The 24758-nt window shown below is 48.2% G+C and overlaps 1 protein-coding gene across 2 annotated transcripts in view; it reads right to left on the reverse strand.

Annotated features, from left to right (window-relative positions):
- Colq (collagen like tail subunit of asymmetric acetylcholinesterase) overlaps positions 1 to 24758 on the reverse strand; it is a 56631-nt gene that overhangs the window by 17789 nt on the left and 14084 nt on the right. The window contains exons 1-10 of one of the 2 annotated variants that reach the window (XM_006996247.4): positions 19345 to 19628; positions 13903 to 14024; positions 13172 to 13270; positions 9778 to 9822; positions 9425 to 9451; positions 7868 to 7939; positions 5225 to 5287; positions 4775 to 4801; positions 4043 to 4087; positions 3846 to 3881 (exon numbers count right to left, since the gene is read on the reverse strand). In XM_006996247.4, coding sequence (XP_006996309.2) covers positions 3846 to 3881; positions 4043 to 4087; positions 4775 to 4801; positions 5225 to 5287; positions 7868 to 7939; positions 9425 to 9451; positions 9778 to 9822; positions 13172 to 13270; positions 13903 to 14024; positions 19345 to 19423 — 615 coding nt within the window. In that variant the 5' untranslated portion in view covers positions 19424 to 19628. Of the gene's footprint in view, positions 1 to 3845; positions 3882 to 4042; positions 4088 to 4774; positions 4802 to 5224; positions 5288 to 7867; positions 7940 to 9424; positions 9452 to 9777; positions 9823 to 13171; positions 13271 to 13902; positions 14025 to 19344; positions 19629 to 24758 lie in introns of those variants that run through there. The other variant, XM_006996246.4, reaches the window with a different exon arrangement.

A 24758-nucleotide genomic window follows, 5' to 3' on the forward strand; every position in this document is an offset into this window, starting at 1 on the left:
TACAAACTCACACATATGAGTGGGGTTTTTTTTGTTTGGTTGGTTTTTTTGGGGGGGGGGTTCTTTTTCTTTTTTTTATTGTTTGGTTTGGTTTTTGTTTGTTTGTTTGTTTGTTTGTTTGTTTTAATGTTTGCGAACAGTCTTGTCCACTGTAATGTTTGGTATTTTGTAGGGTTTATGTAGGATTATATAGCTCTCCACTTTTTTGTTTTGTTTTGTTTTGTTTTGTTTTTGAGATAGGGTCTCACTATATTGCCCTGACTGGCCTGGAATTTGATATGTAGGCCAGGCTAGCCTGGAATTCCTAGACATCCAACTGCCTCTGCCTCCTGAGTGCCGGGATTAAAGGTGTACACCACTCTGTCTGGCAGTTCTCCACACTTTAGGAAGTATTATTTTGAGTTCCAGCTCACTTCTACCTATTCAGACAACACTCCTTTTTGAGATAGGGTCTCCTGCAGCTCAAGCTGGCCTCCGCCTCTCTATGTGGCTGAAAACCACCCTGAATCCTTTTGCTCCACCTCCCTGGGGTGAGGGTCACAGCAATGTGTCACTATGCCCAGCTCAGATGAAAACCCTTCCTGTGAGGAGAGGTGTTTCAAGTTTGTGTTCAAAGAGTCACCATAAAAATACTATTAAAATAAGGAAAACAATGTAAATTACATTCCTAATTGAAAATAATGTTTTCATAGTTCAAGGGCAACCTTCCTCAAAACTTATTTCTCAGACTGTCACACACACACACACACACACACACACACAAAAAAAAATACATTTCTTCCCTCCATCTTAGCTTTTCCTTACTTTTGCCTGTCTAGGATTCCTGTCCCACTTACTGCTTCTGGGGATTATGGGCCCATGGGGCACATCATTTCTACTTCATGCAATTGCCCTGCATCCCAAACTGCACCCCCAACACCGTCAGTGCAGCAATTGCTACCAGGAAGTTTTTACTTATCAGTAGCCAGTGCCCATGATGGACTACCCTAGCCGCTCAGAGGTAGTAACAGACACCCAGGATCCTTTTAAGGCTGGAAAATTCCAGAGGATATCTATTGATGGTGAGGATCAAGCCCAAACTCACCTTTCAGTCCAGCAACAGGAAGACTATCTCTCCTCAACTCCCTCAGCAGTTAAGAACACTTACTGGCTTTCCAGAGGACCCAAGTTCAGTTCCTAGCACCTGTATCAGGTAGCTCACACTGCCTACAACTCCAGGCAATGAATGGTCAAAAAACTTTCAACTCTAAGGGTATCCAAGACCTCCAACTGCCACAGGCATTGACACTTATGTGCACATACCTACACATAGACACACACGTACATACAATTAAAAATCAATCTTTAAAAAAGAATTTTTCTGGAGTCCATGTAGTCTTTCGACCATGTTGTCCTTCAGGATGCTCAGTGGTGAGAGTATGATGGGTCAATGGGCCATGGAGATGTTCCACAATTCCCCCAGGGCTGCTTAAAGAGGCCCAGGGCATGTCTTGCTTGGCTAGGAGAAAACATCACCATTAAAAAATATATGAATTTTTAAAAAGAGATTGTCAGAAGGAAGTGTGGCCCTTCTCTTTATGAACTAGAAGCAGCCCATAATTTCTTGATCTAATTTCTCTCCTAAGACCTAATTATGGTTATCATATCAGCTCTGTCTTAAAACAGCCTGCCATGAAAGGGGGAGATAGCTCCTGTTGCCAAGTCTAGGAAACGGTGCAGAAGCCAGGGAAACTGTCATATTTAATTTTACAGTGATGTATGAGTTTTTGATGGTCACTGTTGCAGGGAATGAAAACCTAGACCAAATATTTTAAGGGACTCACTTCTCTTTTGAGGTTTGCTTTAATTTGTTTATATAATTACTCTATTTTTAAAATGTAGCATCCCATCTAGGATAGCAGGAATTGAGTTTCTGACAGGTTAAGGTAAGGATAAGTCACACAGTGACTTGCATAATGACTGAAAGTACTTCATCATGTCCTGATGGCTGGGTACTGCCCAATAAAAATGTTAACACTTTAGGAAGTAACACTTCAAAGTGAATGTTTAAAAAGAAGTAAAAAATACTAAGAAAACACTTGTTTTCCTATTTAAGAATTTCAGGGGCAGTGGTGGCGCATGCCTTTAATCTCAGCACTCGGGAGGCAGAGGTAGGTGGATCTCTGTGAGTTCAAGGCCAGCCTGGGCTACAAAATGAGTTCCAGGAAAGGCGCAAAGCTACACAGAGAAACCCTGTCTCAAAAAAACCCCCCAAAAAAAAAAAAAAGAATTTCAGTTTGTGACCTAGGTAAAGATAACACTTTCCAATGTCAATATATTACAACATGAAGATCCAGCATTACCATGCTAGCTTAGGTGGCAGTTTGAATGAGAACGACCCCCATAGGCTCATATATTTGATTGTTTGGTTACCAGTAGGTAGAACTGTTTATTTATTATGTATACAATGTTCTTCTTGCATATATTAGAGAACTAGGAGGTGTGGCCTTGTTGGCAGAGGTGTGTCACTGTGGCTTTGTGTTTCAAAAGATTTGTGCCATGTCCAGTGAATCAATCAATCTCTCTCTCTCTCTCTCTCTCTCTCTCTCTCTCTCTCATTTGTGGATCTAGATGGAAGTTCTCAGCTATTGATGCCATGTTTTTCCTCCCCTATCATGGACTTAAGCTTTTGAAACACTTTCTTTCATAACTTGTCTTGGTCATGGTATCTTATCACAGCAATAGAAAAGTAGCCAAGACAGCTTAGGGGCTGTCCTATACAGTCAATGTTTTATATCATGAAGACCCAGTATTTTCATGTTAGCTCAGGAACTGTTCAGCATGGTCAGTAACTTACAGCATTGAGGATCCAGCACTATCACGTCAGGGGCTGTTTTACGTGGTTAATGTCTTATAATATAAGGACCCAGTGTTTCCATGTCAGGTTGGGAGCCGTTCTACACGGTCATATATGCATCTTTCTTTAGGCTATGGCATCTTCCCTCATTCAACACCCAGCCTTACTCTAGATCCTAAACCTAAGTAAAAGTGTCCCCAAATCTGTCAGTCTATTGTTATGTCAATATATCACTCCATGGTTATTTACTGAATGATATTTTAAAGATCTATTTATTATGTATACAATGTTCTTCTTGCATATATACCTGCAGGCCAGGAGAGGGCACCAGATCTCATTACAGATGGTTGTGAGCCACCATGTGGGTGCTGGGAATTTAACTCAGGTCCTCTGGAAGAGCAGCTAGTGCTCTTAACTGCTGAGCCATCTCTCCGGCCCTGAATAGTTTTTCTTTAACACCTAAAACTGTCACCTTTTAAAATAGGGCCTGTCCCAAGTGAGATACTGAATATCTCACTAGTTAAATAAAATAGTTGTCACCTATTTATAATAATCCTGTGTCCCTCCAACAGTGTTTGCCACCCTTGAAGACTGTATTGAGTGTTTAGGCAGCAGTGAAACTAAATCAAACAAATCCCGAATTTGCTGCAGGGTCTGAGGGATAGGAGGGGTCTTGACCACTGTGGCTCAGATAGGAGATTGGAGTCGATCCTCACAAAACTTCCGGCTTTTGAATCTTGCCTTGAGCTCCAGGAGGTAGAAAAAGCAAAGAGGGGCCTCTCTCCATGGTGTGTGTATGGAGAGAGTGGGAATAGCCTTTCCCACTCAACTGGAGGTTGACCTCAGACCTCCCTGCTACCCTCTCCCAGTGGATAAGACAACTTGGTCCCCATCTCAAACTGGAACTTTCCACAGTCAAAATCAATGTTTCTGCCTGAAGGACCAAAAGGAGGCTCCATTTGCTGTTTGGGGGACCTGAGGTCTGTCATCTCTACTTCTAGACACTCACTTTCTGCCCCAGCATTCCAGGAAATCCAGGGAAACCCTGTGAAAAGAACAACAAATACTGTGACTGTTTTGAAATGCCACTTGGAACTGGCTGTGGATAGATTTGGTCAGCCATTTTTGTGATGGCCATCCATCAGTCCACAGGTGGGGAGCTCCCACTTCTATTTCAGCACATCACCTGGACAGACTTGCCATTACCTTTTCTCCTTTGGGACCCAAGTCACCCCTTTCACCTCTGGATCCCTAGGAGAAAACCGAAAGAGGGGTTCAGTGCACTAATATTGCACTTGTGTGTTTATGTGGGGGGGGGTGGGATAGGAGCATTTCAAACTGATAAGCTCCCTAGGCCAACACCTTCATTTTGACAAAGCTCTAGGCTCAGATAATAGGTAGCTTGCCCAGTCAAGGCATGCTTTCTGGTTAGACCCCGCTACGACCTTTTAATGTTAGTTAGTAAAGGGAAACAGAAAGTTCTGGGTCTCAGATCCTCTCATCTCACAGGGCATGTGTCCGCAGGTGCCTGTTGGTGTTTGTTTTATTTTAGTAGAAAAGAAGGCTGTGTGATAGAAACCTGGCCCAAGGCTAAGTCCCCTCTTCCAGCACCCTATGCTGACTGAGGATAACTCCCTACCTGGCTCTCCTTTGTTTCCCTGCTCCCTGTTGGGGACAGGAACCTCACTGGGAGGTCTTTTTTACCAGAGTTGCCCTGCCTCAGGAGGCCCCTCTTCTCTCTCAGCCCATACACGATGAAGGACAGAGTAGTCTGGAATGATGACTGCAGTTGATATCTGAAGAGAGAGCTGGGCCTGTCTTCCACCCACCCCCAACTCCAGAGCTGTGTCCAGACCAGGATGTGGGATGCCACCCACCACCAACTCCAGAGCTGTGCCCAGACCAGGATCTGGGATGCCAGGAGAGACACGGACTGACCTTTTCCCCTCTGGATCCAGGGAAGCCCTAAAAGAAAGCAGACTGTTTATAATCAGTCCCCAAGACAGCAGAGGAGGTGGGGGGGAAGGGTGCTGTAAGAATGGAAGGACTCCTGGAGTATGCTGTCTCTGCACTCTACTCTGAGTTTTAAGAGGCATGTAGGCATAAACAGGAAGATGTCTGGGAGGCTTGTGTTTATACTATGCCTAAAAAAATGTAGCTTTTCTCATCCCTCAAAAGCCTAATCCGGAGGCAAAACCGTGATAGCCAAAGAGAACAAAAGGAACAGGATCCCCATGTCCCTGCACCCCAGGGCATGATGTCCCCCAAAGGGCTCCCCAGCACAGGGTGACAGTCCCCCAGTCCTGCCCTCCCCATCTTTGTAGACAACTGCCGCTCCCCAGTCATAGTGAGAAGGCCTGGGAATGTCCATCTGGACCACACACTGACCTTAGAGCCCATTGGTCCTCTTGACCCTGGCAAGCCCATCATACCCAGGTCACCTTTTTCACCCTGTGGCAATTAGAAGATGGAAAAGAAGGACCACAGTGATATTTCTTAGAGAAACAGAAACAGGGGTTTTGGGAAAAACTGGGATGGAACCAGGGTGTTGGGTCTGGGTTGTAAACTTGAGGTCCCATATGCCCCTTTGCCTCCTCCCAGGGCTCCACTCTCCACCTTTCAATGTGGTTGTTGAGATTAAATAGAGAACAACAATGCCCAAGATGATACCAATCACCAAACTAAATACTCACTAAGAAGCTGTAAATGGTGATGTTTGATCTTTTCCTGGAAAGGGTTGTGAGAGGGTGGGGAGACAGCATGAGGGCCTCAGAAAATAGGCTTGCCACACATACAAATTCTTTGCCTGATTTGCTTTATGTATAGGGAGGGCCTTTCATTATACTCTCACCCTCAGTTTGAAGCCAAGCCAGGGAACAATCAGCCTCTGGATAGATAAACAGGAGGGGGTGGTTAACAAGTAGGGTGGGCTCTGTTGTGCCTCAGAGTCAGCGTGAATCTTCAGCATTCTCTGCACTACAAAACTGCATGACACCTCTGATTAGGAGGGATATAAAGTCAACTATATGCTGATTGGGGGGATTAATTGTGGGGTTTTTGGGTTTTGTTTATTTGGCTTTTTTCTTTGTTTTGTTTTGTCTGTTTTTGGTTTGTCGTTGTTGTTATTGTTTTGTTTTTTCAGGCAGGATCTCGTGTATCCCTGGCTGGTATCAAATTTAGGTGAAGATGGCCTTGAACTGATGCTCTTGCCTCTACCGTTGAGTGCTAGGATTATAGGAAATGTACCACGATGCCTGGCTGCATATTCTGAATTTTAAATATCTTTATAAGTTACCTTAAATGTAAAACTAAGCAAGTGAAATTAATTTTGCCAGTACTTTACTTTCATTTAATCTAATTGTCACTTCAACGTGTAATCATTGTAAAATAATGAGATTTAAAACTACATTTCATTTAGTGTGTGTGTGTGTGTGTGTGTGTGTGTGTGTGTGTGTGTGTGTGTGTACCACAGCACATCTATGGAGGTCAGAGGACCACTTCTGGAAGTTGGTTCTCTCCTCCCACCATGTGGGTTCCAGGGATGGAACTCGGGTTGCCATCTCCACTCTCTCCCCATCCCCAAATACAGTTCTATAAATTAAAACTTGGGGAAGGCAAAATGAAACCTTCTGTTCTTCATTTATATTAGTCACATTTCAAGGGCTTCACAGCTATACGTATGTGGCTACCATGATAAACAGCTTAGCTCTCTATAGTTGGGATGTTTGTTTGTTTGTTTGTTTGTTTGTTTGTCTGAGCTAGGATCTCACTCTAGCTCAGGCCAGTCTGGAACTTACTTTGTAGCCCAGGCTAGCCTCTAAGTCCTGGTGATCCTACCTCAGCCTTCTGTGTAGTGGATAGCCATTCCAGCTTTGATCTGGAAGTTCCAACCCCCACTGAGGCTTCGGTAACTGTCACGCCTACAAGGCAGGGCCGAGAGAGGACCCTGAAGACCCAAGATCCGGATGCGCTGGCTCTCTTGGACCCTGGACCCTGGACGCTAGAGGTAGACCGAGCAGAGTTCTCCAGAGAACATCGCCAGACTGCGCTACACCTTTCCCAGACCCTGTTACCTATCCCTTCATTTGTGAGTTACCCCACAAAATAAACTTTTTAACTACATGGAGTTGCCTTAATAATTTCACCAATACTTCTGAGTACTGGGTTTGTGAGTACGAGCCACCATGCCTGGCCATGCAGTGAATTGAAAGCTGCCTGCACGTATGCATGTGTGCCATGTACATGCCTACTACCCGCAGAGGCCAGAAAAGGACATCGGATCCCCTGGAACCTGAGTTACAGATGCTTGTGAGCCACCACGTGGGTGGTGGGAACTGAACGCAAGACCTCTGCAAGAGCAGCATCACTCTTAACTGTGAGCCATCTCTCTGTCTCTGCAGCCAGGATACAGTGGGTTTAAAGAGAAATCTCCTAGGGACTTCTGTGTCACCAACATAGCCAGGAAGGTAGAGCAGCAGAGGATATTTGCTCTTCTTGCCCTGGCTTCTGCTGGTCAAATTTCCAAGTCACGGCCTGTGTACCCTGCATCCTGTGACAGGCAGCAAGAACATGAAACAAGGGAAGATGGGGGTGTGTTTGCTTTGCATACTCCCTCTGAGGAGGGGGTGACCCCTTGCTCGGTGTAGGATCTGCATCCTTCCAGGCTGCCAATACTCCGTACTTTCCACCTGCCAGATCAGTGTGACGGATAGCTTCCCAGACCTGGGTTCCCTTTGGGTCATCTCAGAGAAGCCAAAGACTAGCACAGTAATTCTCAGGACAAAGGGGAAATGGGGCTCCTGGGAAAGAAGGGAACAGCCCCCATTTCTCCACAGGAGCAGAGTCACAGCACTAACCCTGGTCTGCAGACCACGTCAAGGGGAAATGCTCGAGGGCTGGGAGATCCCTTCCAGCTCTTCCCCCTCTCAAGGAAGAGATGCATGTGCTTGACTGTTGGCCAGGACCCAGGAGGTCGTCATCTTCCCCGTCATGTTCTGATCCCACATGAGCCCCAACACATAAGATACTTACCCTGGGTCCTTCAGGGCCTGGCCAGCCAACGGGTCCGGGCATGCCAGGAACACCTGGGGGTCCAGGTCTACCCTTCAAAGACCAAGAACAAAAGTCAAGATACCTTGGTATGCTTCTCTCCATCAAGAACATCTGGGGTCCTGATAAGGTATAAGGCCACTAAGTGTGTCCCCCTGTACCTTCCAAAGAATGAGGGCCTAAAAAGCCGTGGCAAACAGGTATGAGTTAGGTTTTTGGTGTCATATTATATTATCAAACAAGGTTTTATTCTTCTTAAGAAATAGAGACCAGTGGGCGGGGGGTTCTAAACCCCTTGGTTTTCCATTTTTGTCACCTCCGTTCACTGTAGCACTGACCCTTGCTTCCTGTGGGTTTTCCACAAGGTTGTCCTGTGATGTGAGCTGGGATGTGTGGGGGCAGCAGTGGATGCTGCTGGAAGTCCCTCAGGCATTCTGCCTGCTTGAGGCGCCATCCCTCAGTGGCTGCCCTGTTGATGTCTACCAAAGCCTGAAACCTTTAAGTTCACTTGGGGCTTTGGAGCTTCCCAGTCACTTATGAACCTTCCTTTCTACAGCCAAGATCCCAGATCTCTTACCATCAAGGTATCAAGGAAGGACAGACAGGCAATCCACACTCCCAAGTTCAGGCTACTGGAGTTGGCCACACTTTCTCATGACCCCTTCACCCCTCTTTACAGGTTCCTCCTGACAGTGCTCCCTTTGCAATTTATTCACTTGTCTGTGTCTCTGCTTCCAGAGAACCCCACCTCAGCTAAGTGAAAGAGGACAAGAGTATAGATTAAGGGGTCTACCTTGGGCTCCACACTTGGTGGATCACTTTACAGTTAGCTAGGGATTCAAAAGGTTCAGCCAAGAGCTCAGGAATGCCAGATGCTGGTGTGTACACTCTACTTTTTCTTCCCATGCCCATGGCAGACATCACTAATCAGCATAGACCTTGACGCATCTGAGCATAGACCAGCCACAGGATCCTCTCCAGGTCAGCAGTCTACAACAGCCACAGAGCCGTGGCTGCCCTTGTTATTTGTACCTTACAAAAGTCCGTTTATGGCTTCTGTGGGTAATAAAGCCACTGGCATCTTTTCAGCTGGATTTTCTCTTCCTTCAATCACAGTCAAGACTAGAACTTGAGTGCCAGCACTCCCTGACTGCAACGACATCACCTGCTGGTTCTTTCTCTGACGCTAATGATGTCATGTGGCTGGTTCACGTGAGCCATGGTAATTTCCAAAGCAAAGCCATTCATTCCCATCTGCTCAAGCACTTGATTCCAGTTTAATCAAGTAGCGAAGGTCATTTTGTGTCACTCTTTGGAGAATTCTCTGCGGGGGGGGGGGGGGGGGGGGGGGCAGGGTGAGGCTGAGGAAGTATGGCCAGACCCGGCAGCCTCTGGAAGGTTTGTCAGATGCCAGAAAAGGCAAGCATGCTGACATCACCAGAGGGATGGCAGCACCAGCCCTCCACCAGGTACTGGTAGCCACTGAACACACACGCACGCATGCAGCACCATTGCCCAACAGAGCAGCATGGGTCATACCTTCCTTCCTGGGCGGCCAAGATCCCCCTGTGCATAGAGAAGACAGATAAACAAAGGTTGTTTGGAAGAGAAGTTCTGGAGTCAGAATGCTTAGTAGGGCGTGGCTGTGACTGGTCAGTCAGCTGGTCACTTGACCAGTTAGAGCATGTCTGCCATGCCAGTGGCCCGAAGCAGGACACACCAACAGCACCCCCTACTACAGCTGCAGCCCTTCATCAGGGAGCCCTCCTCATCTGCTAAGACAGAATGAGCACATATTTTGATATCTCAACCAGAGCATCCTCAGTGGCACCCCCAGAAAGCAAGCTGTAGCTACAAAGGCGAGGTGGGACTAAGAAAGCGGAGACTCATACCTTTTCTCCCTTTGGTCCTGTCCTGCCAGGAAGCCCGGGTGGACCCTACACAATCGAGATAAGAAGTGAAGAAAGCTGTACCCAACCAAGGCGAGACTGCAGGGGAGGGTTTGTGGTAGCGGCCTGTGGCCCTGGACCTTTACAGAGCAGGCAGACTCTGGGGGGGGGGGGGGCTCCAGGCACCCCTGCAGGAGCATGCTCTCCCCTCTCTTCATCTCCCTCCTGAGCTTTCTCAGCATGGTTTCATGGCACCATGGTTGTCCCTCTCTGGATTTTGATTTCCTCCCTAGAATCCTTCAGTGCTTGATAAGATCAACCACAGAGTCTTGAAGAAGCCCCTTGGGGGAGACTGTGATGCTCCTCAACCTCAGGGATCCTTCACTGCCTGCACCATGCTTCCCAGGGCCCCAGCAGGAGGGAAAGTTAAGTTTTGCCTAGAGAAGCAGCTGATTCCGATATTCCCAGGGAGGAGCAGGGTTTAGTGGCCCACTCCTGTAATCTCAGCAATTGGGAACTGGAGGCAGGAGGATTGAGAGTTCAAGGCCAGCCTTGGCTGCACCAGCAAGTTCATGGCCAACCTGGACCACCTGAGACCCTGTCTTACAAATAACAAACAAACAAGGTAAAGAAGACAAAACGAAGCATTCCCACAAGTGAGCTGTGGGTCTCAGTGCTGGACAATCCTCTCCTCCCTGCTTTCATTAAAGTAAGGCGCATGTTTGTGTCCCATTGCCAGCCATAGGAGGTGGGTGGCTCCAGCCAGAGGCTGTGAAAACACCAGTGTTTTGCACATCCACAGCCGGAAGCAGCTGTTTTCTGTTCACATGTCTGTGGTAAGTTCAGTTGATGACTGTTTTCCTAATTCCTGGGGATGGCAGAGAGAAACCCCCTCAAGTCCCTTAGCTTCCTCCGTCCCCTGCTGTCTGCAAGTGAGCAACACAAGGCAAAGCCTGTTGGAAGCGTGCTCTCTCCAAACCCTGTCATCACACTACAACTTCCCCAGGAGCTTTGAAAACTCCCAAAGCTCAGGCTATACCCAGACCCATCAAGTGACTGTTGGGGGCAGTGGGAGTTGGTGAGAGAATAAGCACTAGGCATGTTTGAAGTTCTCCAGGGGTCAACCCGTGAAGATAAAATTGGGAGACACCACCTTTGGTTTACCTGCCTTCTGTTTTGGAATGGAGTCGGGAAGTTGTTTTAATTCTGTTTTCTTCATTCTGCCAAGCCTTCCATTTCTTGAAATGGTTAGAACTATTCTACAAGATCATTGAGCTTGGCACCCACCAAACAAATACAGATTCTGATTGAATAAAGGGGGATGGGCAGAGTGTGAGATTCCACTCCCCGCCTTCCTTCCTTCCCTCCTTCCTTCCTGTGATGGAAGTCTTACCCTGGCTGGCCTGGTACTCATGATACAGCTCAGGCTGGCTTCAAACTGAAGGTAATCTTTCTGCTTCCACCTTCCAAGTGCTGGGATTATAGGGCTAAGCTAATCACCTAGTGAGATTGCATTTCTAACCAGTTCCTATGGTGTCAGTTGCAGACTTAGAGATCTCACTTTTAGTAGCAACAGCATTCACTGTTCTAAGGGAACTGAGGTGGCTGCACAGACTCCGTGGGTGGGCAGCAGAGCCTCCATGTGGTTCAGAAGAGCTTGTGGGAGCTCAGAGATGCACTAGTGTGAGTGGGACTGCTGTTCTGAGCCCAGAAGAGGATTCCTTCCACACGCTCTGTTGGTTCTCATGAGCATCAAGACCCATCAGAAAAGAGCACTGCAGGGGGGATGTAGAGTCCACCTTAGCGGACTCTCATCCGGCCTTTGTGCAGATGATCATCAGCCACTTTTTGGTGGCCTCTGGCCTCTGAGCTCAAAATCATTTTCATTACAACATTCTTAAGATGCTTGTATTGTTTCTTTCCTTGTTTATTTTGTTTTTGAGACAGAGTCTCTTACCATGTAGCACAGACTACTCTTAAACTCAGGATCCTTCTGCCTCAGCCTCGCAAGTGCTGGGATTATAAGCCTGTCACCATACCTGGGTCAATAAATGTTTATGGAGAACAGGCTAGCTATAGCCCACAGGTGGAGTAGATGGGGAAGCACAGTGAGCAATATCCCTGTCCCTGTAGACATGGGATCAGTAACCTTTCCTCTACAAAGCCAGAGAATGATTCTCTTAGGCTTAGAGGGTCACATCTGCTGTCTGCCAGATTCCTCAGCTCTGCCCTGATAGCCTGGAAACAGCCACAGAAAATAAAACCAGAGTTAGAAACCCAGACGGGGCTAGATTCAATGCCGTGGATTTAGATGTGATAATTGCAAAAAAATTCTCCTGTCTATTCCTCTCCTTCCCTCCCTACCACCTCCTGAGATATGGTTTCATTCTGTAGCCCAAGCAGTCTTGGAACTCACTTTTTAGTTCAGTCTGATCTCACACTCATGGTAATCCTCCTGCCTCAGCCTCCTCTGAGTGCTGGAATTAGAGCTATGTGTCACCATGCTTGGCTTATAAAGGTATCTCTAGGGAGGCAGCATAAAAACCAACTTTTGAGTGACTAAGAAGAGTTGGTAAAAACGTTAGGAAGAACAGCGGGGCCCTGACTGCATGGACCCGAGGCTGAGAAGCTCCGTGTATGTGAGGAAGAAAAGCAAACATTGAATGAGAGGAAGAGAGGCAGACATTGTATGTGAGGAAGAGCGGCAGAGCCAAAGATGGGGTGTGTGTGCAAGCTGATGGAGCAATCCAAGCTAGGGTCCACTCGTGGGACTTTGTCTTCCATGCAGAAAGTTCAGTTTTTAGTCCCCTAACACTAGGAAGCCACAGGAGGCTCATGGGGCTGAGGGGTGATGTCTATGCCTCCTGCCTAGGACAGCACAGGGCCCTACATGCTCTTCCCTGGAGGACCTGAGCCTCAGAGCAGTCGAAAAAGCCCTCATGGCAGCAGGCCAGCCCCAGGATGGGGGTCTCTGGAGTGCGCTGTTTGTCTGGAAAGTTCTTTGTCTAACAACTTGCTCGTTCCTCACTCTTCTCTTTTACATTGCATAGGGGCTGCTTAGAGCAGTCCAGAGTCAGGAAAGCTCAGGTCACCAGTCCCTCTGACCGCCACGTTCCTGCACTGAGCGTGAGCACCTTTAGGTCCGATGTGGATGGTCACATCTGTATTTGGTGACAGTGACAACAACAGCCGCTACCACATGGGCAGCATCCTATAGGAGACCCTGAGATTTATCACGGCAGGTGACTCTTCACCAGAGGCTCCTCGGGCTCCAGAGCTGGAGAGCCTCTACAGGAGAGAAATGGGCCACAGGGGCGGGAGCTACGGGGGGCTCTGCCCATTAGGTTTCTTTGTCTGTGGGAAGACACAGCATGGGGGCCTGGAAGGATGAACCCACCTGGGGCCCAGGGGGCCCAGGAGAGCCAAGTGAGCCTTGAATGCAGGGTGATGGTGAGGCCTCAAGTTCCAGAAGATTCTTCATGTCTGGAGAGAGAAGCTTCAGAGTAAAGCGATGGGTTAGAGGTCAGACCAATGAAAGAGGCCTCCCTGGACCCGACCCTGCTCTGTTTCTACGCAGTGGGAACCTCTGGGCTCTTTTTTCCCTACGTTTGTTTTTAATAGAAAATAAGACGTCACAGACTGTGGCTGTCCGGATGCCGCATATCTAACTGCATTTTGACACCGTTCTCTAGCCTCTCCTGCCCTCTTCTCCATTTCTATCCTCACACCCCGTCTTTGCCTCCCCTCCTCCCATCCTCCCCCATCCCAGGGGTTTCATAAATACTCGATTTTAAAAAGGGAGATGGGGGAGTCCTGCATCTGAACGGCCGATGGGAACTTAGAAGCTGTGAATGCACCGTAGCGTTTCCAAAAAGATGAGGCGTTTTGCTACATCTAACTCCAGGTGAGAAAAACCCTCCCTCCTCCACAGATTTAAGACGGCAGGGGAACAGATGTGTGGCGAAATTGGCACAACTGGCACAATGCCCACTCCGGGCCTTGGCCCCTGAGTGAAGGCAGAGCCGCCTTTCTCACGTGAGATTCTGGGGTGGCCATGTTGAGCCAGGGGTGGGGCTGACGCGGGGGAGTCTGGGGGTTGCACTCACCGACGACGTCCAGAGCACTCACCGGGCTTCTGCTGCCTCTGAAGAAGGGTGGTGGGAACAGCGGGGGTGGCGGGGGTGGCGGGGGTGTCAGTAGGCAGCATGCTCGGTGGCTGCCCCGCTTCTTCTGATCCAGGCCAGGAAGGGCTGTTCAGGGAAAACTGCTGCTCCTTAGCCTGGGGCTCGGGGGATGACCTGGTCACACCCACCACGCCCAAGGGACATTGCTGGCCTGTTTGAGATGTGAGCAGGCCCCTGTTGGTTGCCTGACACAGACCTTCCCTTTGCAGCCGCCGCCATGACCAGAGACACTGCAGCCGCCGCCATGACCAGAGACGCTGCAGCCGCCGCCATGACCAGAGACACTGCAGCCGCCGCCATGACCAGCAGCATGTGAAGATGCCGGTGGGCCACCAGCCACGTGGCAAGGTATAGATTTATGGAAATGGACTAATTTAAGCTATAAGCACAGTTAGCAAGAAGCCTGCCACGGCCATACAGTTTATAAGTGATATAAGCGTCTGAGTGATTATTTTATAAGTGGATTGTGGGACTGGCAGGTGACAAAGATTTGTCCTGACTGTGGGCAAGGCGGAAAACTCTAGCAACAGCTGGCATAGACAATGATGTGTGTGTCCTTTTCTCCTTCAGAGACTAACTTTGTAGGTGTGAGAAGGAATGGAAAGTTTAGACAGACCTGTAATGTGGCCCCGAAGCTAGGCAGAAGGAAGTGCTTGTGGATAACCGTGATACAGTCTCAGGAGGAAACTGTTTAGACAGAGAGGTAGCCAGGCCGGAGGTGGCGCTGACTGCAAGGTGCTCAGAGCCATGGTTTCAGACAGATTCTATCCACTCACTCAGGTGCTCCATCTCACTAGAGAGTCCCACTTAAATGTCTCCATCTAGGTGAGCAAATCCTCGGCATAAGGAGGCAAATAGGCCGCTGGGCTTGTACAGCTTAGTTTTCGTGGGGTCTTATCTATGTTTGGCCTTAACATATGGTCAGTGTTGTAGCATGCAGCAAGACACAGATTCCACAGTACGGCACCATCGATTTCTCCAGAAGGAACAGCAGAGGCCTATAAACCCCAGCCTCTGCGCTTCCCCACACCCACGGGACCCTAGCACCAGGGATGCATCATGAAGATGTCTGCATTTTATGCAAATTGAAGCATACAGCGTGAATTCCTATGTTTGTCTTCTCTTCCTCAACACGGTGTCTGAGGGAGGGGAACAGGCTATCGTTTAGTCTTGCAGAGTTCCGCCGTGTGGCTAGACCATAATGTACTTATCCATCCCACTGAGCATCACTGATATGCATGGGGTGACGCAGATGCTCACACACCAGAATGGCTACAAAGAAAAGGACAGGAGATAAATGTGGCAGGTGGGAACGGAGGCTGGTATCTCCTTTGGAAGATTGCTTGGTGTTTTCTCGTAAAGCAGGACATAGACACACACTACAGCTCAGCGATTTCGCTTCTAGGAATTTGCCAGTGGAAAGGTGGGTGCACTAAAATGTTTGCAGCAGCAGAAAAGCCATGTTTTTCAGTTCCTAGTTTTCCGGGGACCTCTACGTCCCTCTCTCGCTCGGATATCTGACCTCACAGAACAAGCCCAGGTAGGCCTCCCGAGCCTCTCAGCGCGGAGCTCCATGTTGAATCTTATCGCTAGGAGGCTTTCCCTCGCTCGCACACCAAGCTTCAGGGGCCTTGCTACACTTTTCTCTGGGTTTCTCCCTGCGTCCATGCTTCTCCGCAGGCTAAAACTCTCCTTCTGTCTCCCAGCATGAGCTGTGCTTCCTGGGAGGGGGCCAGGGGCCAGTTTCCATCCCCAGGGTCTAACAGTGCACCTGTAGACACTAGACTTCTATAGATGGTTGCCGAATTAACAATTTAGTGACAAATACTGGCTACACGTGAAGCACCATTTGCGTGGTTCGTGTACACAAGCACGCCAAATCGTCATAGTAACCCTGAGCCAAGCACCACCACCACCACCATCGCCACTTTACCAATCAGCTAACCAAGCCAGTGAGTCAGTTTGCTTACAGTCAAACGAGTTGGCAGTGGAGCCTATACTTGAACACAGGCAAGCTATTTCCAGAGCTCGCTCTTTTGAACTCTGACTCCAGATGGGTAATAGTTGAGACTGGGACCCAGGAAGAAGGCAAGGGACTTCCCAGAACACTACTTGAGACCACTGTATCCATGCTTTCCAACCAAAGACTACCGGGAACACACCCAAAGAAGAACCAAGTTGGGTTTATTGGTTTATGGCAAGAAGGGAGAACACACACAGGAAGAACCAGGAGGCACAATGAGAAACTTATTCTAGGGTTCTGGCTCCTTGCAGATTTGTGGAGGAGACTGAGATGCAAAGTCTGGCTCTGCTTTGGAACAGCTGCTGACGAGCAGAATGAGCTGTCTGCGATCAGCTGGCTTGGTTCTTCTCTGGGAGAAAGAGGAACGGAGCAAAGCACAAGCCGATTACATACAAGAATGAGAATGGTCATTTCATGGTGGGGTAGCCTTGGCTTTCCTCTGTGTTTGGTTATGACTTGGGGGTAGTCTTGCTTTTGCCCTGATCCATCGGGGTCACAGAGTGGTGCTGTCTGAGGGTGACGTCTATGGAATTATATGCCGTAGCTAATGCCATGCACACTGTACCTGGGCAGCTCCAGCTGTCATGGCCACTGTTCTTCTTTCCTTTCTTCCTTGTAAATTTTAATTCATGTGTATGAGAGTTTTGCCTGCATGTATGCATAGTGTGTCTGAGACAGCCAGAAGAGGGCGCCTCCTGGAGCTGGGGTTAATAGCTTCTGAGTGGGTACTGGGATTTGAACCCTGGTTATGTGGAAGAGCAACTAGAGCTCTTAACTACAGAGCCGTCTCTCCAGCTCCCGCTGTTCTCTTTCTTGGTGAAAAGTGATAGTTGTTTTCAAACTCTGCTCTCTCACCAGCTCTTTCCCAGTGTTGAGAAGACAGCAGAAGACAGCTTCAGCTTCTCCACGCTACCTTGGGCCAGCAAAGATGGCGGCAGGTGCACACTTGCCTCAGAAGCCTGTTAGAGTCCCCTCCAGACCCTTCCTTTTATCTCCCTTTTGCCTCAGTAGACAGCCAAGATCCAAGGCTGCAGTCCTCCAGAGGGCCCTCCCAGAGAGAACACCTGGGAGCCTGGCGGCCTGTGTGGCTAATTTGCACCATCACCATTGATTTTCCAGTCCATATATGGTCTCCAGTGTGGCCTGTCCAGCACCCTGGGAGCCCCCCTATGGAAAGAGCTTGGATCTCTCAAAGCAATCGCTCCCTTCACTTCTTCCTGGAAACTGGAGGTGTCTTCAGTGAACATAAATTAACAGCTGTTTCTCCTACCAGAGCATCTGCCTTTCACACTACCCATCCCTCCTCACTCTCCCCCTTGACCTACTTCATCCCAGCAGGTGGAGGGCTTCGATTTCTGCCCCTCCCCCGACTCCAGGAGCTGTGTGTTTTTAGCACAGTCTGGTTTATTTTCAGCTCATTCCAGCACTGAGTATTTCCATCAGGTGGATGGGGTTGGGAGCAGCACCCTCCCCCCCTTCACTCTGCCTATCAGCTAAGCCAGGGCTTCACATGTCTATTTTGGTGCTGAGTGGCTCATGAGTCTCTCTCAGGCCTGTGCTGTCTCCCACTGGAATTGTGCCTAAGCTCAGGGACCAGCCTAGAAAAGCCCCAGAAGGCTCTATTGTAATGGAAACTGGGGTGTATGTGTGTAGTACATGGTGCCTGTTGTGGCCCTGTGCACCATGTGCATGGCTCAGTCCCAAGCAGCTGCCTTAGCAATGTCAACTACCAAGGGACACCAAGACCACCGACCTGCACTTACCAATGCCACGTTATCTGTGGGACCTGCGCTGACAAAATAGAGGCAATGTCTAATGAAGAGTTTGGTAAATGTTTGTTTGTTTGTTTGTTTTAACATCGGAAAGGACCCTTTTCCATACTTTGTTTTGAGAAACTGAGGTGCATTCTTGGAAAGTGATTTACACCAGTGGACTCTTGGAAATACAGGAATTTGCATCCAAGAATGTGAGTCTGGGAGGCACATGGCCATGTGATACAATACAACTCACTTTCTCAGCCCAAGGACTTAGTTTCCTCATCTCTACCACCAAGAGTTTGGCATATACTGCCTCCAAAGGCAGTTTCTCTTGTTTTTTTTTTTTTTTTTGTTGTTGTTGTTGTTTTTGTTTTTGTTTCTTTTAATTGGTCTAGTTTCATTTCAATCTGCAGAAAATGATATCCCACCCATACATACACATGCACACACATGATGTCATTCACCCACATCTAACTGACAAAGTCCAAAGGCAGTTTTTAAGATAAGTATGACACCAAGATCACTACTATGTCTATCTTCATTTTCCTACATGCAAGACAAGCCCAGGCCACCAAGCAAGGCCACCAAGACAGCCATTTCTATTTCAAAGTTACACCAAATGGCATCCCTCAGAGCAAGCCAGTGTGTCACTAAAAGCCACCAAAGGAAGCAGCTATGAAAGAATACATCCTGCCTTCGTAGGTTGGAAAATGCCAAGTTGCAGCCATATGCTAGTGGTCCTGCATCTGCCTGGCCACAGGGTGGTAGCCTATTAAGTTGTCATGTCTCTCCTACCTGTTGGGATGGTGTTGGAAGGAAACATCGGACAAGGCAGGTGAAAAGCGCATGTCCCATGGCGGCGTCACTGGGTGCATCCGTGCTAGGCTGGAAGGCCCAGCAACGGTGACATCCACACATCAGCTAGCTGCAATTTGCCCAATCGTCTCTCATTCACATATTCCAGAGAAGATTTATTCCTAGGACTTCCCCTCAACCCCATCCATGCACAGACCGTACTGCCTTTGAGAAACAAATTCTGGTCCTAAAGGTGAAAGCATTTTGCAATTCTTGAAAAGGCTGTTGGGGAGGTTTGCACCAGAGTGGGCCTGGGCAGCAAGTGAGGACACATCTGCAAAGGAAGTGATTTGATGTTTTGGTGGCTGCTGCCTTTGAGCCACATCACCCAAGCCATTTGGCGAGCATCCCAGCCACCTAATGCCGAGGGGTGGGGGGTGGGGGTGTCATGGACCACAGAACATGGTTTTACTTCAAAGCCAAGGAGACAGCAGCTGCCAAACACCCTGGAGTCAAGGTCATAAGAGGAACAACAAACAAATTCACACACATAGGCATGTATGCAAGGCCTCCACTGACTCTATCACACCCCATTCACGCTGCAATCCTAACACTTGGCTGAGGAGTTTCAAATTTAAAGTCTGCTAATGCTCCCAGGGCAAGCTTACTGTCCCAGTCTTTTTTAAAGAACAATTCATGCACATATTCTCTCTTCCTCCCTCTCTTCTCTAACACACACACACACACACACACACACACACACACACACACACACATACATACACACACACACATACACACACACACTTACCCAAGTAGCCAGCTGAGTGATAGAGAAGTCCTGAAATGATAAGAAGATGAGTAAAGCTGAATGATGGGCCCGTCATCATGGGGCAAGACCCAAGGCAGACTGGCCGAGGAACACAAGCTAGAGACAGGCTGAGATCTGTCACGCCCCCAAGCTGCCCGCGCCTGGCCTGCCTGGCATTTTTGGTGGGAGTCGGCCAATCCCGGCTTTGATGTTGCTTCTGCCCCAGATGCCAGGCTTTCAGGGGCCAGTCCTGAGCTCCAGGGAGCAGGGATGGGTAAGCAGCCCTGCTCTAGCTCCTCACTGATGCTTCTGCAGGCCAGGCCATGGAGACACAGTACCCTCTGCCCAGGGGATATGAGCTTGGGAGCTTGGAGCACTGATCACCTCACACCACTAGGAGGAAACAGCACAGTCTGTCAGCCAGGCGGCTTTTCATTTGCCTCAAAACTGCCTCAGCAATACTGTTCTGGCATGCATCATAGTCCCACTCCACAGAGGGTGTCCAAGGAGACTCTGCCCTCTTCTGCTTCAGGGAAGACCTGCATGATCTCTTTGCTATATCTGGCAAGGTGTTGCCAATAAAGTCACATTCAAGATCACAAAACATGAACCATATATATATATATATATATATATATATATATATATATATATATATATATATATATATATACCACTATGCAGTCTTCTACATATGTAAATATATATGTGCATACACACACACATATATGTGTATTTCCAAGGATCATGAGGGTTGAACCCAGGACTTCATGCATGCTAAGCATGTAGTCTACCACTGAGCTACATTCCCAGCCTCAAACCTTTTTATAGGAACCTTTCTATAAAATAATAAAGTTGGTACATGTCAGGTACACACTGAAATATGCCTGATACTGTATACCTAAAGCACGAACATGTGTGATATTCTAAACCATGGAAGATAAGGCTATTGGGACTTAGTAAAAGCACTGATTTAAGCATTTTAGCAATGAGCTTTATAACAAGACTAGCCAACCTTTCCTACAAATAGCCGATATTAAATGTTTTAGGATTCCTGGGAGACATGGTCTCTGTGGCAAATTTGCCATTATACACAAAAGCAGTTGTAGGCAATATCTAAAGATATGAATATGACCAGGTTCTGATAAAACTTTATTTATAAAAAATAGGAGGCATGCTGGTTTCGGCTCCTGGGCTATAGTCTGCCGACCCAGCACTATACCATCAAATGAAAGGACAGTGACCAGATCCATCCAATGCATGCATCATTCACTAGAAACATGTAGAGAAGGCCAAGTGTGTGGATGTACAGTGACTAGACTTGATTTCCAGCCTCAGGAACATGCTTTTTAGTGTCACTGTAGAATCAGTACTGATGCTGGCATCAGGCGAACATGGCTTAATTCCTGGTCTTGCCACTTAACAGCTATGTGCCCTTGAGGAAGATGTCTGCTCGGAGTCTCAGCTTTCCCATCTGTAAAGTGGGTGTTACATAAACTACTTTGCTACTCAGTCAGGAGGATTAGAGCCAGGGCTTTTGGCATTTCTGGCACAGAAGAAGGCTCTTTATCAACCTGATTTGCACAACTTGTTCAAGGTAAAAGAGTAGACTATAGTGACAGGGTTGTCTGGAGGGACTCGCAGGAGGAAGAGATGGTTGATGGAGAGAGAATGAAATGAGTAGTCAGAAAGGCTTCCTGGAAGAGGTGGCATTTGAGCTGAGCCTTAAAAGCAGAGATTTTTCTCACTCAAAGTGGGGAGGAGGAGAAAGAGGGAAGGATTGGGTTCGTTCCTCTGGGAACTAGGTCTAAGACATCAAAGCAGAGGTGAAGAGCACTGGTTTCTCTTTCAGCCCCCATATGGCAGCTCACTGTCTGTAACTCCAGCTCCAAGGGATCTGACACCTTCACACCAGTGCACATAAAATAAAGTTAAATAAATTATTTTTTAAAAAGAGACATCAGGGCAGGAAGTGCTCTGTTTAGAGACCCAACAGTTGAACAACATCACCTGCATTATCTCCCCCAGTTCTCCTGTTGTGGTCATAGTCCCCATGACAGTTTGACCAAGAATGGCCTCCACAGGCTCATCTGTGTGAATTCTTGGTCCCCAGCGGCTGGACTGCTTTGGGAAGGACTAGGAGGCATGGCCTTGTTGGAGGAGGTGTGTCACTGAGGAGGCTTTGAGGTTTCAAAGACCATCACTAATCCCAGTGTGCTCTCTGCCTCTTGCTTTCCCATCCAGATGTGTTCTCAGCAGTTCCTGCCCTCATGCCTTCGCTCTACCATCATGGATCTAACCCTCTGAAGCCATAAGACAACTCAGGGCCTTCTTCTGTAAGTTGCTTTGGTCATGCATGGTGTTCTGTCACAGTAAGAGGAAAAGAACTAACACAGTCCCCCCCCCATCCCTCTTCTTCCTCCCCCTGTTCACCTTCTTTTTGGGAGAGGTCGCATTTGCAGCCCAAGCTATCCTAGGACTGTGTGGTGCAGTTTAGGATTTCAACTTACAGTAATTCCTCTGTCCCGTGCTCCCTAGTACCGGGCTCACAGGCTGACTACATCTGACCAAATTTTTCATTTCTTCTCCCAGCATCACGTGACAAACCCTTGGAAGTTCTCCACTTTCACAGAAAAACTACTCTTTTTTCTTTTTTTATACCATGTAGAATCAGACTTTAAAAAAAAAAAAAAAGATCTATTCATTTTGTTTCATGTATGAATGTTTGCATATACTTGTACATACCACATGTGTGCTTGGTGCCCTCAGAGGCAAGAAGAGGGCACCAGGTCTCCTAGAATTGGAGTTATGGGTGATTGCATGCGGGTGCAGGGAATAGAACCTGGGTCCTCTGCAAGATGTGCACTTAACTGCAGAGCGCTCTCTCTCTAGCCCCTGACATCAAACTTTTCCTTAAAAGATTTAACATGTAACCAGCCCAGCTGGCCACATGTCACTCCTGTGAAAGAAAGTATGTCAGTGCTCCCCCACCCCCATCGCTGGGCCCTGAGCACCTCTGAATTTCTATTTGTTCTTAATAACAGGCTGTGACTCTATGTCCTGCATCTTTCTGTGTGTCCTTTGGCTGCTCTTTTCTGTCTTGTTCCACTTCTAACTCTTTCAGATCCCAGCCAGCCTGGGACTGAGGATCCCTGGTCCTTATCCCTGGCAGGAAATTGTTGTTTGAATGCGGATGACTTATTTTCCCGGCATATGAAAGGGCATCTGCCAGGTGAGCTCTGAGCTTCGCTCTACAGTGGCTGTGCTTCCTGGCCATGGGAAGCCTCTGCAGGGCCCTGAAGAGAGGGAGGTGTGTCCCTCCTCCCTGGTATCAAGCCTCGTCCTTAGCTTCACTCCTATGCATGGGCCCAGGCCCAGCTTACTACTGACGAGCTGCCCGCAAAGGTTCATTCATAATCAGTTTCTGGTCCATCCTGCCGCTGTCAACAGGTGTCACATTCACAGTGCTTTGTCTTAATTGTGGCTCTGGGATTTATCACCCAGGCCAGAGGACCACTTCTGGAATATTGCCTCCCTGGGCACCGTTCCAGAATTTCCAGTCCCCACTGCAGCACAGGGACCTATCATTGCAGATCACAGCCCACATGGATTCTGTCACAGCGTCTGCCTCCACTGGCTCACCTACCACTGCTGCATAGGTTGGTGTCTGTGGCCAAGCTAATTCCAGCACCTGACCCCAGGGGCCCAGAGTTCTCATGTGAGACAAAGGTGTCCATACTGGAGATAGTGAACAACCATGATTCTATAACCCTGGCACTCCAGAGACTGAGGAAGGGGGATTGTGAGTTCTGGGTCAGCCTGGGCTACATAGTGAAACCTCATTTGAAAATCCAAGGAAAAGAGTCATTGAGATGGCTCAGAGAGTTAAGGCACTTGTCATCAACCCTGACAATCTGAGTTCAGTCCCAGGGATCTGGGACTGGTGGAAAGAGAAAACCAAGCCCTGCAAGTTGACCTTTGGTCTCTAAATGCATGCCACACATACGCATGAGTGAGCATGCATGTGCATGTATGCATGCATGCATGCATGTACACACACACACACATGTACACATGCACACATACTTTCAGAAGACTACAGAGCAGAGCCCAGGATCCCACCAGCCATAGGGTACTTCAAATCTGTTGTCCCATCTCTAGAACTTCCTGGGCAGTGGGAAAGCTGAAGAAGGCCACTGACAAAGACTGCCCCTCCCCGCTTGACAGGCTTCACTGACTCCTCTTGACTGAGACTCCAGCTTGAACTTGGGCTCCTGCTTCCATTCTTACAGTTGTAGTACCCCAACTAATCAACTAAATGGACTTCTCCTTCTTAACATTAACTCAAGTCCTCATTTCCACTCCTGACCTTAAGTAGCTCCGGCCTGCTTTTGACAAACTCTTGTGGCTGGTTTTGCCAGTGTCCCGCTACCCTAGTACTTTTCCATCAACTCATCCAAATGGCTCCGCCAAGTCCCCACCTGTCCTTGTACTGGAGCTGATCTAGACCTTTGTCTCCCACAGAGCTAGTCAATGGCAACAGCCTTGAGTTCTACTAAAAATTGCCTCCAGATCCACTGCCTTTGTTGTCTTGAGATAGTCCCCCTGAACATTCTACCAGAGTCTACAGACATTTATTGAATGTCTATGCATGCTAAGCTTTTCTACACTAAAACAATGGTGATCCTGGGTTAGCGCTTTCCACACATTTTGCCATTAGTCCTCTTGGCTAACCATCTTCATTTTGTGGAGGGGAAAATGACTCTTGGTGAAACCATGTTAATAGGTCTGAACTCCACAACTAGAACAGACTTGGAAATGGAATTCATAAGGAATTTTACACAGAGCTCTGTGAAGACGTGGCCTCCCACAGCCACCTTAGCCAGGAGGACAGCTCACTTGACCCCAGCTACTTGTACCCTTCCCATTCTTCTCACTACTTGTGTGGAGCCAGCAGCTCCCTTCCATTCTGATCACCCCCTACCCAGCTGGCTACCTCCCTTTCAGCTGGCTACCTCCCTCCTAGCTACTGACTATCCACCTCAGGACTGTCTGGGATTTGAAGTTGTACAGAGAAGGTTGACATTTCCCTCGGAGAGTTCACCACTCCACAGGCCAGTGCAGCCCCTGGGAACTGGAGCATGTGACCATTCTTGCCAATAGTTTTGAGTGTAGGGGATTCTACCCCTGAGGGATGGTGGAGCCATAATATGGAACGGACCCACAGCTTGAGTGCCCACCTGGAGAGGAGGCATCCCCCACTATGGATGCTGAACTGTGATTAGAATTTTTTTTCTCTTTAGACAAGGTCTATGTAGCCATGGTTGACATGGAACTTACTATGTAGGCCAGACTGGGGACACGGGGCACAGTGCCCAGTACCACTCAGAGAACAAACACCTAAAGTCAGAGAT

The sequence above is a fragment of the Peromyscus maniculatus genome, chromosome 9, assembly GCF_049852395.1.
Source record: "Peromyscus maniculatus bairdii isolate BWxNUB_F1_BW_parent chromosome 9, HU_Pman_BW_mat_3.1, whole genome shotgun sequence".
In the NCBI taxonomy this organism is placed as follows: domain Eukaryota; kingdom Metazoa; phylum Chordata; class Mammalia; order Rodentia; family Cricetidae; genus Peromyscus; species Peromyscus maniculatus.